A 20,967-nucleotide genomic window follows, 5' to 3' on the forward strand; every position below is an offset into this window, starting at 1 on the left:
GTTTTTCAGGACAAGCTTTCAGGGTCTACTTCCTATAGGTCAAAGCAGTATTAATACACAGAGGTTTAACATAATTCTTAACTGGGCACTCGGATATTTCCTCTATATCCTCCAGAGATAAAAAAAAAAAGAAGTTGGTGGGTCATCTACATCTCTGACTCTAACCGAAAACCAAAATAGAAATCTTTGACCCTTTAAACAGCTATAAATATAATCAGTGATTTCTCATCATAAATTCCACAAACTGGTCCTGCAAGTTCTTTCAAGGGTTTGGAGTTTCTTCATTTATCTCAGTAGTGACTCGTTGCCCTCTCTTTGTTTGCTTTCTCCCTCTAGAGATGCAAAGACAAACTCAATGCCTTGGCAATCTCAGTGATGAACCAGTGGCCGGGAGTGAAATTACGGGTGACTGAGGGCTGGGACGAAGATGGACACCACTCAGAAGAATCATTACACTACGAAGGGCGAGCTGTGGATATCACCACTTCTGATAGGGAGCGCAGCAAGTATGGCATGCTGGCCAGATTGGCAGTAGAAGCTGGATTTGACTGGGTCTACTATGAGTCTAAAGCTCACATCCATTGTTCTGTTAAAGCAGGTAAGACCAACACCACTTTATCACTATCTTATTTCTACAGGCAGTCTAAACTGCACACAAGCAACGTGTGACTCTTTAGCTGTAAATGAGCTGCAATTCCCAGCATGCCTTGCCAGCTAGGGGGCTTAAGGGGTATACTAGAACTTGCAGTTCTTCGGCAGGTGACTTGTGGGAAAAAGGCAGGATGCTCATTTAGACTTGGTTTGTAGATACATGGCTCTACAGCAGGGATCCTCAAACTACGGCCCTCCAGCTGTTGCAGAACTACAATTCCCATGAGGCATTGTAAAACTCTGACATTCATAGATATGACTAGGCATGATGGGAATTGTAGTTCCTGAACAACTGGAGGGCCATAGTTTGAAGACCCTTGCTCTACATGTTAATCTTTAAGAAGCTCACAACAGATATGTGACCAACATATGTATGATAAAATAAATAATTGATTAATATTTCTGAGACTGTTTCAAGTCTATTTAGGGTTGAATTTTGTATTTCACCCAGCAGTAAAACCTGCAACATTCTACTTCCAAAAGAACTGAAATCATAAGATGTCAACATGTAGGCCATGTCACATAGCTTGGGCCTAACTTGCTGAAAAATAATTGTTGTATTGTGTGTTGACAATCGCCATAGCCAACTGATATCCCTTTTCAAGTATAACAACCAGTGTGGAAGGTACACATTCATGTTAAATACCTGCTTTATGCAGTTATTTCTAACAACCTTTGTAAAGCCAAAAATATGCCCATCTAATTTAAATTTTCACATATTAGTTTTAGGCACTGGCAGTCCAGAGCAGTACATTTGAGCATGGACCATTCAGTACCAAAAAATTAAATTTCACATTAGGCAACCATAACCCTCTTGCCTGATCTATCTGTAACCCTTAACCCCATTGGTCCGCATATAATAAACTAACCCTTAAAATAAAGCCTTAAAAAAATCACCTAACCCTAACACATCACCCTTAAATGTAAACACCCTACTGCTATCCTAACAAAGTGAACACAATAAGGCGTATCCGTGCTAAAATAGTGCGGCCAGAAAGACTGGAGTTTGGGTCAACTTTTGTCCTTCAACCAGCAGTCAGGTCAAGCGGTCAGATATACAGTTGGCTATATGTTTAGTATGCAAAGTTTAAAACACCAGAATAAAGATCCTTATTTAAAAAAAAAAAAATGTTAATTTGAGTCTAGTGAGATTTGAAAAGTACAGTTACATGGCTGAAAAAGATCCTTAGGGCTTGTGTACACTAAGGCTGCCCTCTGAAAAGCAGTTACTTTTCAAAGCGCATTTGACAGGCAGCTAGGAGGCATTATGTTGCCTCCTCACTGTCTGTTTTACCTCCTAAAATCCAGTACAACCGCACCACTACCCCTTGCAATGCACATGCTTGTGCCACTCTCAATTCAGTCAAACGGATCATGTTCTGCCAGCGGTACTGCCGCTCAAGATAATGGGGGGGGGGGGGTAATTTTTGAAAGGAATTGCAGCCCAGCATGTGTACACCCCGGTCTGCTGCCTTTGAGGCTTAAGAGGCAGTGATTGGGGTAAAAATGTGGCAGAACTGCATGTTTAATGCCAACCCTACCCCTGACCACAAGTCCACAAGTGTAAATGCAGTCTTAACCTTGTGTTCAAGCTTTTAAAAAAGAAAAAGTGCTCCAACGCGCATTAATGTTCCAACAGCTGAACAAATTTTATGGATTGGGTTACTGTTCCTTAACATCTTGGGCATCTTTACATTGGCTAATTCTTTTCTTTCTAATGTGATGACGATTTTGAAATTAATTATAGGTAAATGCTACCATATCTAATAGTATTTTAAATTAGTATTTAAAAGCCAAGAAAATCTTTAGATTCAATGGGAAAACTCCTCCAGCATGCATGGAAATGCTGATGTTTTAAAAGGAAACGCTGGCAGACCTTTGTTGGGACAAGGAAACAATGAGGAAGATTTACTAAAACTGGTGCACACAAAATCTGGTACATCAGCTTCTAACTTCAGCTTTGACGATAAAACATGGAAGCTGATCGGTTGCTATATATATCCTCACCAGATTCTGTGTGCACCAGCTTTGGTAAATCTTCCCCACTGTGTAACATTGTTGCCCTACTAAGGAAGTACTATATTATCTTATAAGCATTGATGCCACCATTCCCCATAGGTGGGAAACCTGCACTCTGTGTGGTGGCTTCCTCGTTGGGTAGGGGGCTGATGGACCCTCTGCGTATAGTGAATTAGGACGTTGATGGCCGGTCCACTTTTTAGAAGGTCTCCAATACTGTTGGGCAAATTAAAATCTTTATCCATTGGAATAAATAATAGTTTTCAATCTGCTGTCTCAGATCTTGGAATATGTTTTGAAAAACAAAAAATATTTGATCTTTTACTGCATTAGTCATTAGATCTGTCAATGTAAGTAGCTAATTTTGAAAATACATCAAGGCTCAATTGAGATTGTTTCATATCCAGCTTTAGGAGAATTTGGAGACAGTTTTTTTAAGAGTAGGTAAAGCTTCAAACAGTTGATAATGGGATAGCATAAAAGAATATATCTAGTAAATAACCCCAAAACATGTTAAATATTTTCTACAGTTCTCAACAAAACATATTAGATCAGTGTGGAGACATAGCAGATGGAAGCAGCTACGGCTTAGAAAAAGGATTGAACTTAAGCAACACCCAACATATAATGGAAAACTCATATTAAACTTAAATATTGCTGTTTAATGCTAATTTTATGAAGCAGAAATCATTTCTGTAGAGTAAGGAGTAACATCCAGTATTATTGGCCATTGTATAACTTTATGTCTTCCAGAGATTGTTATGCTTAGCAGTGCAATAGTAGTAAAGGATCAAACGTTGGGGGCTTTCCATGATAAATAACAGAGCTTTTAAAAGTCCCCAATAGCCTATAAAAGAAATATGTTTTTAATTCAAAGTAGTCCCTGAGTAGGGATATTTAGCACTCATATAGCAGTTAATTAAAATTTCATCAGCTATGTTAAATTCTATCAACAAAATTAGTCCTGCGAAGTAATGTGGTTTTTGGTATGACCAAAAACTAATAAATTTTAAGACTTCCTTGGCAAACAAATGTATCAGGCATCAAGTTGGGTATTTTTACTATTTGATGCAAGTTATTTGTAACTGTTGTCAAAACTAAACCCCCTATAGGTCTGCAGGAACGATCTTGCCTTCTCTTCTAGCTACCAGGACTTATACTAAGAGGCCAACAGGAAACTAAAACTTTAAAATCCATAATTTATTTTTTTAGGAAGAATAAAAAGAAATCACAAGAGACAACAGAGTCGTTTCCAGCTTTCACCTAATGAGAATTAGGTTTGGTTGCTATGAGTTACAGCTTTCCATTGCAAATTTAGGTGAAATAAAACAAGTGAATACGGTACCCATGTTTACAGGAAACCTTTACTTTGGCTGAACAGGGAAAATAACAGGTGCCCTCTTTAGTGCCCCCCTTCCCATCAACATACTCACCTTTCTGTCATTCCTCCTTTGCTTTGCTCTGCCACAGAGAGTGTCCTAGGAACTTTTAGGTATGGAAGAGCAGGTGGTTTCACATATTTCTTCCCATATATCAATTCTGGTGCTTGGTGATTAGCTTAGGGGAGTCCTTAGCCCAGTTTAGGATTGAGCAACTAACTGTACATGACCAAAACACCCATAAAAATCCTACCAGGTCTTGGTAATTAAATACAATTCATAACCAAATATTCCAGAGGGGAGCCCTCCACAGAACTGTACACATCCAAAATAAAAAATGGATTTTTGGCTCAAATGATCAATCATTGCCATTTCATCAATAGTCTATTAAGACCGATTTACATGGAAATAAGGATTTATATTTAAAACTGGTGTCTTGTTTATATACATATACAGTAAATGATTAAATAGTTATTTCTGGAATTTAAATTGTATAATATAGGGCATGAGACATGGTTTTTAACTTTGAGTGTTGTGTTTTTCAATATATGTTGAATAAAGATTTGTTATAATGGCATCTAACAGGGATTTTGTGAATCAGTGATCGTGGGTCATATATGAGATTATTTAGATATAGGCTAATGCAGAGTGGATTAAGATAAAAATTCATTTTTGGTTTTTATTTTTGACTTGAGCTACTAGCTCCCAATAGTTGACTGGAGCAGCCAGGAGGAGTCAAGGAAATAAAAGCATGTACTACTGGGTAGGACCATAAGATGAACTTGTTGTTCTGCCCTTCATGGGCAAAGCACAGTTCATTTTTAAGAGAATGTGTCATCTATAAAAGAATACTTGCATATGAGACAACTCAATTAAACAAAGTTATATACATTATAATTATTTAGTTCATAGCTTGAAGAAAAATATATCCATAACATTCAGCCTTTCGTAACTCCAGCAGTTTTTGTCCAGAGTAAGGCAAAACAAACCCCCTGGGACCCCCCACGCCTGTCATTGTCCCATTTAATCTGTACCTGAAATATTCAGACTGTCATTAATAATATTTTGTTCTGAAAATGTTGGTTGCTTGGCTGTCGTGCTGATCCATTGGATTTAGTGCTTTTAAGATATTAACCAGAAACAAGTATGCAGATAAGGTGTTTTGACCAACCCTTTGCATACTTGATTTGGTTCAATGATTTAAAAAGGAAACGCCCTAGACATACCGCAAGTCACCAAATATTTGGGATCTGGCTGAAAACTCCAGCATGTCCACGCAGGTGTAAAGGGATTCCATACGTGCACAGGCAAGCCCCTTGTTTCAGACAGGCCCAAAATACTTGGCAGATTCTCGCGGCATGTCTGCACATGCATGGAATCTCATGGCATGCGACGCACGCATCCCCACACTGCCTCCTGGGATGTGTGATGTAGGGGGTAGCCCTACATCACCCTTGCCTAGATGAGGATTAGGTAGGTGGTGGGCCACACCATAAAAAAAAAGTTATGTTATTGTGTAAGACGGAGGGAGAAGGGATAACCTAAGACAAAGTTAATTTGATGGGTGAAAGTCCACTTTAAAGTTTTAGAGCAAGTTCCAGGCAGACAGCATGTATTTCCAGAAGAAGGTCAGCAAAAAGCAGTCAGAATGATTCACTCAGAACAAGTTTCATTTAATGTTATGATGGAACAGTAAATACACCCTAGGTGCTGCCATGATAAATACTGATGAAAGGAGTGATTTCAGTGAAAATAATTCCACTGCAAAACTACCAATATTTCATTTATTGAGCTGCTAGATAAAATTTGACGACCATAGAGGAAGTGGTTGTTAATTTTTTTTTGGAGGGTGTAAGAAGTTTGTTTTATTTATTTGTACATTAATAAGGCTAATGTGGGACCATTTGTGATGCAAGAACTAGTTTAGGATAGTTGGAAGGAATTTCTGTATCCCACAGCAGATAATAAAAAGCCCATTGCATGTTTTAAAGCCAACAAAAGGACATTTGTCTTTGAAGTAGGGGTCAACCGATTATCGGCAATGCTAATATATCGAGTGCCGATATGCACTTTCCCCGATATATTGGAATCGGCCCCTGAGGTTACCAATATTGACAATATTTCGGGAAAGTGCTTGTACCGGAGTGATGCCTGCAGCTAGAGGCATCACCCCGGTACCGGCATCCATAGCCGACGGTCAGCTGTCTTGTAATGACAACCGATGCGGCTGAGAAGCCGCTCGGCTGTCATTACAAGGAGCGGGAGGTGATGTCCCCCCCCCTCCTGCCGCGGCTCGCCCGGGTCTCCCGTCCCACCGAGAAACCCGGGCAACCAGCCTGCATGGCCGCCGAAGAGAAGACCCAATCAGAGCCGGTCTCCATGTTAAAACCCGGAAGTGTTGTCATGACTTTTAGACCCCCAGATCCCTCCACAAGAGTACCTGTAAAAAATAAATAAATAAAAAAATGTCAATGTACGAAAATATCGGCCAATATCGGCCGATACCGATATGCGATGACCAAAATATCGGTATCGCCAATAAAAAAATGATATCAGTCGATCACTACTTTGAAGCAATCCTGTCACACTCCTGAAAAGGTCTAAAAACAGCTCCCTGCAGTAGAAGACATTGGATACTTACCTGTCTGGCACATTTTTTGACTGTCTGCACATTTATTACTAAAGATAACCTGAACTAAGGAAACTCAGGCCAAAAAACACTAGTCAAGGGTTTTGATCATGGTCTCTGTGAAGCAGATCTTTTACCATTACTTTCTTACTATGCCTTGTTATATCTCATGTCTCTTTGTAGAGGTAGCCACCCTGGCAGGGTTTTTCTTCCTCATATCAAAAATGCTGCCTTATTTACTGGTGTTCTAATAACTGATGGAGGAATATTCAAGCTGTAGCAGAAGAGGTTCAGAAATCGAATTTACACAGAGTGGGTGAAGTAGGAGCAGGAAAATATTTGTCAGTAAATCCTTGGTACAGATTCCTCTCCAGGAAGGATGACAGTAGGCAGCACAGCAGTGATATCACCACACCTTGTGAAATTAGCATATGCTGTAGATACAGCAGTGCCTCAGATGATTTCACGTTGCAGATATCAAACTTTGAGGTTGAGGGCACGGTCACATGACAGGAGGTTCACTGCTAATTTTTTTTTAGGAGAAAATCATAACAGAGTACAGTTTCAGGGTTTTGCTTAGGAATCATAAACATTTGTAGATGTTCTATAGTAAAAAGCACATCTTCACTTAGATCGGGTCCGCTTTAAATACTATTTGCAGGGACAATGTTTCTCAAACACTAATTTGCATCAATTAGACTATTGCAGAAAGTAAGTTATTACAGTACATGTATACCTGTATACATGTAAAAAACAAAAAATATAGCTTCTCTAAAAAGTTACCTGTACATAGAGATAGGCTTGTACCATGTAGTAACCCATGTACTGTGGATAGAGATGAGCCAAATTGACTTGTTATCAGACAGATTTAAGCAGGCCATATATGATTTGATTTTGTTTATTTCCACTACAGGTGGAATTTAAGAAAATCACTTGATTTTCCCATTACTGTTGTGTTTTGACAACAGAACACACTGATTACTGCTAACAGCTATAATCACATGTAAAAAAAAAAAATCAGACAGGCTGGTTGTACCAAAGTCGATCAATGGATCAACAAGGGTAAAATCAGCCTGCCCATAGATGGGTCGAATTTTGAGATTCCAATACAATAACTGAGCAAAGCATTAGCCATGCAGAACAGTAAAAAATGTTTTACATAAGTGCTGGAAGTGAGTCTGCAGTGTGTACAAAGGCAAAGTTGAAATGTACCGATGCCTGGTGATTACAGGGCGGACTGGGCCTTTTATACAAAATCTGTTGACCATCACCCAGTTCAAGAAGAAACAATTCCTGCAGCTGAACCTGTTCTCTTGGTCAGCAGAGAGTTCATGGAAATTCCAGCTGTAAAATGCTTCTAGTATCTCCTAGTGTGTACCCCTATATTACAACAATCTTTATTCTGTACTCCAAAATCATAAAAAAGATCTCAGGTGCTACATACAATGTATATTAATCTGCAATATTTCACCATTAGTTGCCTGGCCAACCTTGTTGCATAGACTACCTGCGTATGCAGAGGCTAAACAGATCCAGTTCATTAGTATATCGGCTCTTTGTTGCTGACTTCTTTTTATTTATATTTATGTAAGTTTCAGTGTACCCTGGATACTCTTTTCTAAATGCCTTTGGGCTGTGTACTAGAGGTGAAATGATATCCTAAACACAAGGCACTGGGTATGTTTTACCTGCTCAGTAAATGTTAGGCAATTTTATTTCAACTAAAGAGCAGCAGCTCAAGGCATCCAATCAGAATTAAAGCAATGATCCCCTGCGCATGAGTGAGACACCCAGTTGGAAATAGCTCTATTACAAAAACTGGATACCTCTTTTGAACCTTTGCTGCCCTCTATGACCGGGTTGTCTTCAGCACACTGTAGAAATAGATAAAAGAAAGAGGGTGGACTGGCCTAGTGCATTATCCCACAAATTTTATTAAAATAGAATAAAATAAATAGATAGTACTCACAAACATAGGTAGTATAGAAGCTCATCTGACAACTCTACTTAGTAGCACTCTCCCAAACTCAAGCATAGGGGGAACCTCACCAGGGTCCCTGCTGGCTAACGCGCTTCGAAGGCATGTCTTTCTTCATCAGAGCCAAACAGCGGTTTGGCTCTGAATTTGTGGGATAATGCACTAGGCCAGTGCACCCTATTTCTTTTATTATTATTATATTATATTATTATACAGGATTTATATAGTGCCAACAGTTTGCACAGCAATTTACAATATGAGGGAAGACAATACAGTTACAATACAATTCAATACAGAAGGAATTAGAGGGCCCTGCTCGTTAGAGCTTACAATCTAGAAGGGAGGGTCAAGTGAAACAAAAGGCAACAACTGTGGGGGATGAGTTGATGGAGAAAATGGAAGTACAGTTGTTAGGTGTGGGTAGGATAGGCTTCTCTGAAGAGTAGGGTTTTCAGGGATCGTCTAAAAGCTAATCGAGTAAGAGATAATCGGACAGATTGGTGTAAGGAGTGCCATAGGATTGGAGAGGCTCTGGAAAAGTCCTGGAGGTGAGTATAGGAGGAGGTGATGAGGGGGCTAGAGAGCAGGAGGTTTTAAAAGAAATGAAGAGAGTGATTAGGTTGGTATTTTGAGACTAGGCTAGTGATGTAACTGGGGGCTAAATTGTGGATGGCTTTGTAAGATGTTGTTAGTATTTTGAATTGAATTTGTTGAGTGAGCGGAAGCCAGTGGAGGGATTGACAAAGAGGAGTAGCGGACACTGAGCAATTGGTAAGATGGATGAGTCTGGCAACATCATGATGGATTGAAGGGGAATAGCCTATGTAGAGGTAAGCCAATGAGGAGGGAATTGCAGTAGTCAAGGCGCGAGATGACCAGAGAGTAAACTAGGAGCTTTGTTGTGTCATTGGTTAGAAAGGGCGTATTTTGGAGATGTTGCGGAAGTTGAGGCGGCAAGATTTGGACAGTGATTGGATGTGGGGCTTGAAGGAGAGTTCAGAGTCTAGGACTACACCTAGGACCTTGGCATGCAGGGATGGGCAGATAGTTTGCCATTGATTTTGACAGAGAGACTAGGGGAAGGAGCACGTGGTGGAGGAAAAATAATAAGCTGGGTTTTGGATATATTGAGTTTGAGGAAGAGGTGTGACATCCAGACTGATATATCTGCTACTAAATTAGTGATACGTGAGGAGACTGAGGGAGTGAGCCGAGGGGGGGAAAAATAGATTGGGTTATCATCAGCGTAGAGATGGTTTTGGAAGCCATGGGAGGCTATCAGCTGACCCAGAGAGAAGGTGTAGATTGAAAATAGGAGAGGTCAAGGAACAGAACCTTGGGGGACCCCAACAGAGAAAGGAAGAGGAGAGGAGGAAGTAGAATTGTAAATAATGCTAAAGGTGCGGTTGGATAAGTAGGAAGAGAACCAGTGGAGAGTACAGTCACAGAGACCAAAGGCGTGGAGTTTTTTGAGGAGGAGGGGGTGGTCAACCATATCAAAGGCAGCAGAAAGGTCCAGGAGTAGGAGTACAGAATAGTGTCCATTGGTTTTGGCCATTAGTAGTTTGTTTGTTCGTTTCAGGAGAGCAGTGTCTGTGGAGGCAGAAATCCAGACTGAAGGGGATCAAGAAGGCTATTCTCTGCAAGGTGGTCGCACAGTCGGTTGTAGAACAGGCGTTCAAGGAGTTTGGATAAAAAGGGGATCAAGGAAATAGGGCATAGTTTGTTAAGATTGATAAAGGCTTACCTATAGTTAAAAGTTATAGGGGTAGGGTTTACAACCACTTTAACTTTTTTTTTTTAGCAATTTTATGTACTGTAGCTCTTCTATTGGATCAGAATACACAAGGTCAGCTTTCGCTCCCCACATCAGTGAGTCTTGTCTGTCCAGGATTCCCTGCTGCCGCTTCAGTGGATTTCCTTTCTTGGACCACTTTTGGAAGGGTCCTAACCACTGCAGATCGGGGACATCCCACAAAAGCTCCAGTTTTCTGTCATCTAGCCATTACAATATAGCCCTTGTCAAAGTCACTCAAATCCTTACACTTGTCCATTGTTTCTGCTTTCAACACATCAACTAGAGGGACAACATGTTTACTTGCTGCTCAATATATCCCACCCACTTTCTGGTGCCATTGGAACAAGATAATCAATTTTATTCACTTTACCTGTCAGTGGTCATAATGTTATGACTGATCGGTGTATGTTACCACCTTTAATGGTCACTACTGCTAAGATTATAGTTATATTTTTCCTACCAATTAGGTGACTGATAAACTATAAATCAGAAATCATATTATAAATGGCTAATAGGCTGAAACAACCCAGAAGAGTATTCTTGGGGTACACCAAATTTATCATAAAGAACTTTTAATGGAACCTTTAATTACATCTTGTCTGCAAAACTAGCAATTGCATATGTGACAGTTTTTTTTTTACTACTGCTACTGACAATCTGCACTGCTACATTCAATAATATAATTAAACACAAAATAATATTTAATGATCATAAAATTGAAATCCAGAGTGTACATTCACATGTCTCAGTACAAGGTTTCCAAGCTGAAATACAAGAAATCATGCCCATTTTCATAAAAGATTTGTAACAAAGGCAAATGTTGCAACAGTTCCTTTCCATACACAGCAAGTAGGACCAGGATTCCTTTCCATGCACTTAGGACGCCACATTCTGTCACTAATCAGCAACAGCTCCTGTTACTTCCAATAGCATGGATGATCTTTGCTAAAGCACTGAGCAAGCAGACAAAATAGCAGTCTGTCATCAGCATCCATGTCCTAGAACGACATTTGAGCTGAATGTGTTGTCTTTACGAAAGGCAGTAAAAAAAATGTAATTGTTCCTTCAAAGAAAGAAAACATTTTAGCACCTTCAAGTGCAAAAATAGTGCATCAGAATATATCTGGTGAAATAACTAATAAGGCTTTGGAGGTGATTTACTAAAACAAGTACATTTCTTTACCTAATTAAGGTAACCTAAATTTGCTTTGAAAATGTACTCATTCGTTATTAAATAAAAGTATGAACTTTGCACATAATTGGGTAAACAGAGCAGTGAAAAATGCCTCTTTTAGTAAATCGACCCTAATATGTAAGTGTCGTATCATGTTTTTGTAATGTGTGGTCCTCCACATACTGAGAAATGCCAAGTCTCAGCTTGTACTGACAGCCAGTGAATGGGTTGCACTTTGTAGTTCACTTCTGATGCAGAATTAAAGTCCCAAAAGGCTGTGAAGAGAGAGCACAAAATCTTCCCTAGAATATGATGTCATAACCCAGATAGATGGAGCCTGATAGAACAAGTGAACCTGAGGCTTCCTATATATAGTCTTGAGTACTATAGGACTATAGGACTCTAGTGTGTAAATCTCCCTGTCATAGTTCCTGGCTCTGGTCCTACTCACCTTGAAGTGCTAGATGTAGTACCTACTAATCTGTGTTCTCACATATCCTTTTGCATTCTTCTGGGGACTTAAAGTCTCATCCCCAGGAATCTGTGAGTAATTGAAGTCAGTAGATGTGTTTTAATTTTCCACAGTCATTTCTTTATGTCATGGTGCTATATAGCCAACAAATGACCTGACCAAAAAATAAAATATGGGTTATGGATGGACTGACCCTTTAAGGTACTCACCAAAATCAAGGAATGATTGTGCGCATATATGGCACCCATGATCTTTTGACTGACTAATTTCAGGAAAGGAATTGATATTCAAGAATGGATTTTCCTGGATGATCCCCATTGTTCCACCAAGACAAGTCTTGAGACAGCAGGGTGCCTGCACATGTCTAAAACACATTTAAGCAGGGTACACACTATTAGAAAATCTGCCGAAAATTCCCGCCCGATGTGAAATCGTCCGATTTTCGCCTAGTGTGTACACAACTTTCAGCAGCCGATGCCGACATTTTCAACGAAAAAAAACGGAGGGACAAACACCAAAATTTTTTTTGTCCGTCCCCAGACGACCGATGTTCGTTTAATGTGTATGCAGTACGTTCGTGAAAAATCGGATACGAAAGACCGCGCATGATCTGAAGTTGCTGACAACCCGGAAGTCTAGGAACAAATGTGCCAAAAAAAAAAAAGAAAAATCGGACGAAAAATTTAGTGAACATTTATGCACTGTCAACTAAAAACGGTAATGAACGCTGAGAAGACAGAGAAAAATCGGAGGATATTTCGTCCGATTTTCGTCAAGTGTGTACGGCCCTTTAGACTGTGCTGTTGCGAATTTTTATGTCATGATCATTTTCCAAATTCCCACTTTGTGGTTTTATCTTTTAGCCACTATTTCATATGAATATAGATATAGAATATCTGTCATCCACAACATTTTTAATGACCAAACTGCTATTCAAAAAACTATAAAAAATACAGTATGTAGGCTGCCATTTCTGAACGCTCCTTTTCAAACTACTGGTTGCCTGGCCATTAAAGCCCAATTAAAGCTTTGCCAGAAATTTAATGTAGCTAATTGCAAGTAGTGCTGACAAGGCAGGGGTAGATGGTAGTGCTAACTGCTGTACAGACACTTCTCAACAAAGACTGAGACCAGGGGACCTTCCATGCAGCCTGATGCCTATTCTTCAAAATTTTCAGCCAGCACTAGGTAGAAGTGAAAGATCTGTCTGTGAACAGTAAGATTTGCTAATGCAAGCTTTTGCCTCACAACTAAATACAAGTGTAGTTTCTGGCAAAGTTTTCATTGGGCTTTAAGCTAACCTAATATTTTCTGATGGACAAACCCAACCCCGTTCACTGCTCACAAGCCAGCTTGTATCCACTTCGATTCCCTGCAATCAGCTGGGTGCCAATGCCCTGAATTCAGTTCACCAACCAAATAACGGGCCACACACCAAAGACATTTAGCTCCAGCCAAGGCTTATTACAATAACAGCACACTGTTTACTCCCTTCCAGAGCCATGCCTCCAATATCTTTTACCTGCAGCAGGGCTTAATCATGGGGATTCTCCATGGGTAATCCCTGCTGTGGGTGAAATATGTCAGGGGCATGGTTTTGGGTGGGAGTGAGTGTGCTTTCATTGCAATAAACCTTGGCTGTCATTGAATGTCTTCAGTGTGTGGCATAATATTGTCTGAGTTACAGTCCTGTGACAAGTATACAGGTCAGGGGATCTGCCTTTTCTCTGACATCGCCTGTTATATGCTTGTTTCAGGACAGTAATTCTTGCCATGCCATATTCTGTACTCCATCTGTTGGTCAATGCATGTCATTGCTTACATGTTTTTTTACTTATTAAAATCTATTTTTATGCATTAGCGACTCATGCATCCACTTCATTTAAAGTCCCATCTGGGCCATTTCTCTCCTTCTAGATCTTTTATTATTACTTTCCTACTATGCCTTGTTATATACCATGTCTCTGTGTAAAGATAGCCATATTGGCAAGGCTTTTCTTCCCCATATAAAAAATGCTGCCTTATTTACTGGTGTTCTAATGACTGAGTGGATGAAGTAGGAGCAGGAAAATATTTGTCTGTAAGTCCTTGGTACAGATTCCTCTCCAGGAAGGATGACAGTAGGCAGCACAGCAGTGATATCACCAAGCCTTGTGAGATTAGCATATACTGTAGATACAACAGTGCCTCAGATGATTTCACGTTGCAGATATCAAGCTATGGGGTTGAGGGCACAGTCACATGACAGAAGGTTCACTGCTAATTTTTTTAGGAGAAAATCATAACAAAGGGTACAGTTTTGGGGTATTACTTGGGAACCATTAACATTTGTAGCTGTTCTATATTAAAAAAGCACATCATCACTTAATCCAGATTCCCTTTAAATATTATTTACAGGGACAATGTTTATCAAACACTAATATGCATCGATAAGACTATTGTAGAAAGTAAGTTAGTACAGTACATGTATACCTGCCTGCACATAGAGATACCGTAGGCTTGTACCATGTAGTAACCCATGTACTGTGGATGAAGATGAGCCAAATTGAATTATGATCAGAAAGACTTAAGCAGGCCATATATGATTTGATCTTGTTTCCTTCCACCACAGGTGGAATTTAAGAAAATCGCTTGATTTTCCCATTATTATTGTGTTTTGTCAACAGAACACACTGATTAGTGCTAAAAGCTATAACCGCCGGCAGTAATCACATGTAAAATAAATAAATAAAATAAGACAGGCTGGTTGTACCCAAGTCAATCAATGGATCTACAAGGGTAAAATCAGCCTGTCCATTGATAGATCGAATTTCGTCCAGTCTCTGCTGAACCGGACAAATTTTGATCCATGTATGGCCAGCATTAGTGATTTTGTGGAATTGAGAATTGGAATTGAGAATTGGAAATGAGATTCCCAGACACCAACTGAGCAAAGAATTAGGCATGCAGAATAGTGAAAATGTTTTTACACAAGTGCTGGAAGTGAGTCTGCAGTGTGTACAAAGTTTAAATGTACCGATGCCTGGTGATTACAGGGCAGACTGGGCATTTTATGCCAAATCTGTTTCAATGGATCGACATGGGTAAAATCAGCCTGCCCATAGATGGTTTGAATTTTGTCCAGTCTCTGCTGAAACGGCCGAATTTCGTTCCATGTATGGCCAGCTTAATGATTTTGTGGAATTGGGCAATTAACTGCAAATCAGACAAAACTGCCTAAATCCAAAACTTGTTTTTCAGAAAAAGATGTCATTATTTGAATTTGTCAGAATTTGCTCAATACTTGAAATGTTGAAATGCTCTTCTCCAATGAGGAACAATAAAGCTGCCAACATGGAATTGCTAGTCTCTTCCAAGTTTCATCAAATGTCTATGGGTAGCGTTAGCAATAGCATTACTGTTGATGGTTTGCTGTGCCATGTAAGGTCATGTGACTGCACCATCCACAATTAAAGAGCAAATATTGGATTCCTGCAGCTTAAAACGAGCCTGCCATTGTCCTGTCTCCCCTTCATGCTGAAGAATACGATGAGGAGATTAAAGTCTGCAGTTCCAAGCAGGAAGATTCTTTAAGATATCTTGTTTACTGAACGTATGACAGTGGACAATGGGCCCCAGAGATCAGAATTATTATCACTGCCAGGGCAGGGTGGTCTTCACAGCAGAAAACCCATTACATTTAAAATTCAAAGGCGTTTGAGTGCATTGGAAAGTGTCTGCCCTGTGCAAATAGTGCCTCTTGGATTTTGGAGTGTATGTGTGTGTGAATTGGCAGAGAGAGTTTCTGCACCTGAGTAAATAGGGGAGCTGGGAAGAAAAATGAAGCATCCTTTTTTTTCCAAGAGTGCCTCCATTTTCTTCCAGGAATCAGAATGACAATTGGATTTTAATTAGGGAACCCAAACAAGAGGCTACTCAATCTTCACACCTCGGGCAATCCACTAGTGTGTTTGTAGAGTGGCTGTACAGGCTGGGATCTATTCAACAGCCCCCAAAATATGCAAACAAAGCTGTTCTGTCTCTGAGGACCAGCTCCATGGGACAGAATAGTAGCACAGACATTCGAAGAAAAAAAAAAATGCACAGCTTGTTTGTTGTCGGTTCCTACTGCAGCATTTCTCCCATCTTTTTGCAGTTTGTTTAATTTGTTCACTGAAAGTGATAAAGACGTTAGCAGATCAATAAAAACTAATTTTCACCCTGTTAGTTCTTCCCGAGAGAACCATTAGCGTTACAGTAACGAAGCAGCAGCTTGAAGTGTTGGTTTAAGAAATCATTGTAACACTTAAGCGTAAGGAGAAAAAGGAGTTTGGCAGGGAACCCTTCCACTTCACAAGTCTTCGGTGATCAGAGATAAATACAAGTGTGAAATCAAGAAGGACCTACTATGCATAGGGACAAAAGTCATAGTGGTGTTACCTCAACATCCAACTAGGTTGCTTCTTTGGCTTTTCAAACATGGGTTGGCAAATGACAGCTGGAATTTAATGGGTTGCTATGAACAGCACCTTCACAACATCACTTTCATCTTTTTTTACCCATGTATGGCTGAATTTTACCCATAATGCTTATTATGCTTATATATGAATACAAATAGTTTGGATCATGTTGAATTATCTAGCATGACTCTAGATAAAGCCATTTAAGTTGTAATACAACCTTTCCTCTTGGTCAATTTAATTCTTTTCACTCATGTATAACAGAATTTCACCCATAAAACTAATTATGCTTATACGTGAACCCAAATATTTTGGATCATGTTGAGTTATTTAGCATGACCCAAGATAAAGCAGTTAAAGTTGTTATACAATGAAAATACCTACTGCACGTGTTAGGAGATTTTTTTCTTACTTCCTTTTAATTCTTACATACACAGAAATAATAGTCCCTGGGCATTTTAGAATAATTGTCAAAACATACTCAACTCCCTGCTCATCATAGAACATCAATTCTCATTATGTGACTGATTTACTAAATGGGCCATTTCAGTACTTAGCCCTATTAATCCAAGTTGCCCCAAACATTTATACGGGTTACGCTATTATTTCCCCCCTGCATTTGCTTAGCTGTTTGTAGGGAAAAATCTAAAGCTAAAGGGTTTATTTAAATAGGCTTTTCACTTTGCATGAAATTTTGTCTTAGTGAATACGGTGAAATGTCACTTTGCAAAGAATACTCATGTGCAACGAAAACAAATTGCAATGTTTTTCTTGCACATGATTGGATAATGAAAGTCAGCAGAGCTTCCCATCATTCACTAAGTTAGGGGAAAATCCCCTCACAAAGTGCAAATTCCCAAGTGAACAGCCTATTTACCTTTAGTAAATCAATCTCAAAGTTTTCCTGAAAACTGGCTGCTGGGTAAATCACACTCATGTTTTTTTCAAGGGGTGTAAATGTTGGAACTTGTTGGCTTATAATTGCTTCAAAGGCAGGTTTAACATGAAGCTGATATGCAGAAATATTGCCACCAAGACACTGCATTTTAAAATTAGGGATGAACAATGAGATTTTGGCAAAATTTAGTTAACTGTAAAACATTGCTTTTGCTCAAATTTTCCAACAAATAACCACTTATTGACTAATGCATTTCAACGAATGTCTGTGAATTAAAAATGTTTTGCTTATCACTACTTTTCTATTGTTTCACCAGAATTCACTAAAACATATTGGATTCAATCAGAAGCCAATGTTGATGAGTTTTCAACAAAAGCAAAAGTAGTCGTTTCACAGGAATTTTTTATTTTTTTGTAAATTTCAGCCATTCGCTCATGGACCATCCCTTTACAGACATCCATGTTACTTAAAGCAGGAAATGCTGGTCAATGTTATAGGCTTAAACTCTAGAAGAGTAACAACATTATTAACTGAGCCTTGACAAGCTTGGCTTTATAGTTGTCCTGCAGATTTATTTATTTATTACAGGTATTTACATGGCGCCGACCATTTTACGCAGCAGTTTACATATACATATATTTTACATTTACATCAAGGGGAATACAATCTAAGGTCCCTTAATCACATTTAGACTTACAAATACTAGGGCCAATTCAGATAGGAGTCAATGAACCTACCAGCATGTCTCTGGAGTGTGGTAAGACAGTGGAGTACCTGGAGGAAACCCATGGAGGCACAAAAAGAACATGCAAGCCCAAAGCAGGTAGTGCCGTGATTTCTTGCTGGGCAAATAAGTACAGATTATTATAAAGTATGTACATCTAAAAACAGTATTAACAAATCATGGAGTGATGGACCTTTCAGCTCCATAACTGGTGGAGTCCCATATAGTTTAAATGATTGAATAGATAGGTCAAGTTGCATATAGTATATCCTAAGAAACTATCCCAACAAAAGCATCCTGTCTTTAAATGGGTTTTGCTATTGTTAGCATATGTGATGATAGCAATATGTGAAGTTTAATATTAAAATATTTACCATTGTTAATCTTTTCTTTTTTTTTCTTTTTAAGAAAACTCGGTGGCTGCAAAATCTGGTGGTTGCTTTCCTGCTAATGCTAGCGTCTCTTTGGAAGGTGGTGGTACCAAGGCATTGAAGGACCTAAGGCCAGGAGATCGGGTACTAGCAGCAAATGAGGAGGGCAAGCTCGTCTACAGTGACTTCCTCACCTTCTTGGACAAGCAGGAGAGTGTGAAGAAGGTCTTCTATGTGATTGAGACAGCTGAACCCAAGCAGAGCATCCGACTGACAGCTGCCCATCTTATCTTCGTCTCACAGAGCTCAGCTAATGGCACCAGGTCTTTCAAGTCTGTTTTTGCCAGCAACATAAAACCAGGAGATCAGGTGTTTCTAGCTGATCAAACGATGATGGATCTGAAGGTGGTGACAGTGGACAAGGTCCACCTAGAAGAAGACATTGGAGCTTATGCTCCTGTGACCTCTCATGGAACAGTGGTCATCAATGGTTTCCTGGCCTCTTGTTATGCAGTCATTGAAGAACATAGCTGGGCACACATGGCTTTTGCCCCGCTCAGATTTGCCTTTAAACTTTTCTCCTACTTTTCCCCCAAAGACTACTACAACCCATCTTCCACGTACCTTCATGTTGAAGGCATCCATTGGTACTCACAACTCCTTTATCAGTTAGGAACTTGGATCTTGGATATTGACTCTCTTCATCCACTGGGAATGTCAGCGAGGTCCAGTTGAAACATCCCTCAGTCATTACATTAAGACATTCATTTTTAATGTAGGACAGTCCAAAGTAGACACTAAGGAACCCCATCCCACATTTCTTTGTCCTTATTATTATTTTTGTATTATTATTTTATTCTTGCATCACATTGTACTTTACTTTCTTTTTGTTCTCTTCTGCTGAATATTTATTTGTGTGTTGTTCGATTAGATTTTAAATATGAACGGGACATACAAGAAGCCTTAACTAGTTTCTTTGATAATTTATTGTCTTGCGAACTTTCCGTGAACTCGTGAAAGTTCTCTGTGTTGATTCTAAGTTAACAAAGCAGATTCTATTTTTCTACGTGTTGAGTTGTCTTAACTCTAAGGGATGATTTACTCAAGGGTGCAACTTTTGCTTCAACTGAGGAAACTCATGTTCCTTTCAAAGAGTTACCAGGTAAAGATACAAATAGCAACCTGGTCTTTGAAAGCACAGGTTTGGAATAAAAAGATACTACCTTTAGTAAATTTACCCCTTAGTACTGTTTTATTACTTTTGTCTTTCCCTCACCATCTTTGACAGACCTCCATTGTAGGTGTCTATAAGGGGTTTTACTTGGCCTGGCTGTCACTGAAAGTGTTAAATAATTGTGAGAAATGACTTGTCTCAGTGGGGGGTCAGTAAATTATATTTTTATACACAGAATTGTAAATTAGAATTTTGTTTTTCAGAGATCAATACTTACTGAACTGCATTTCTTTTCTTTTGTTTTTTGGAAATAGTGTACAATACGAGAATATATTATTTTAATTTAAATAGTTTCACAACGTAACGTTATCGCATATTCTATGGCTGTTTTTTTATGTTTTAATATTTTTTTTTCATTTGTATAAACTTGCATCTGGTCACATTCACCTAACTCACAGACTGTTACACAAAATTCCATTTTTTTTATCAGTTTGTTTTCTCTTTGACACAGTAGGAATCTTGTAATTTTAACTGCAAAGAATTTATTAGAAAGTCATATTTTTTAAACAAAATACAAAGCGCACATAGATGAGGACCTCCAGTGGATGAAGACTGTTGATTTGCATTAATAAATTGAATAACCGCTGTAAATTTACTAAAATGTATTTTTTGGAATACTTTGTAATAGCTTTAATAGTTTTATAGAAATAAAGTGTGCTATGCACAGCTTGCTTGTATTTAATGTTGAAAAATCATTGAAAATTCTAATTATATCAGAACATTATACATAAATTAATTTAATAGAATGGTTAATGTACTTTTGTAAAGGCTTTTAATTAACGCAAACATTTTTGTAATAAAAATTAAAAACTTAAACTTGAATTATCTTAAAATATGCTAAGGAGCAAAAACTTTTTTTTTATTTTTAACTAGAACCTAAAGTAATTTAAAGTGAAGGTTTTTTTATTTTACTAAGTTTGCTAGGATAATGTCACTTGTAAAGGAATAAAGTGAAAACTCGCCTCTCCTGTTGCTCATGCCACTGAAGGCCAATAAAATGTTAAGAAATCCTCCGCTTAAGTGTTTTTTAAAACCAATGGTCCCTCTCACTGAACTCCATTGAGGTCAACAGGACGAACCAATGAGTCCTGCAAAGGACACAACATATTGACTCTCCTGGGAAGCAATGGTTTCAGAAGAAACTTAAGAGGAGAGTTTCTTCACAATGGAGCGGTGCTTAGTGGTGCAATCAGCAGGAGGG

The 20,967-nt window shown here is 38.9% G+C and overlaps 1 protein-coding gene across 1 annotated transcript in view; it reads left to right on the forward strand.

The window, feature by feature from the left end:
* The window catches only part of SHH (sonic hedgehog signaling molecule), a 32,488-nt gene extending 12,142 nt beyond the window's left edge, over window positions 1-20,346 (forward strand). The window contains exons 2-3 of the mRNA XM_082259579.1: window positions 337-598; window positions 18,570-20,346. Coding sequence (XP_082115705.1) covers window positions 337-598; window positions 18,570-19,267 — 960 coding nt within the window. The 3' untranslated portion in view covers window positions 19,268-20,346. The remainder of the gene's footprint in view (window positions 1-336; window positions 599-18,569) is intronic.
* Window positions 20,347-20,967: the final 621 nt, after the last annotated feature.

The sequence above is a fragment of the Pelophylax lessonae genome (assembly GCF_965119305.1).
Source record: "Pelophylax lessonae genome assembly, chromosome: 5".
NCBI lineage: Eukaryota > Metazoa > Chordata > Amphibia > Anura > Ranidae > Pelophylax > Pelophylax lessonae.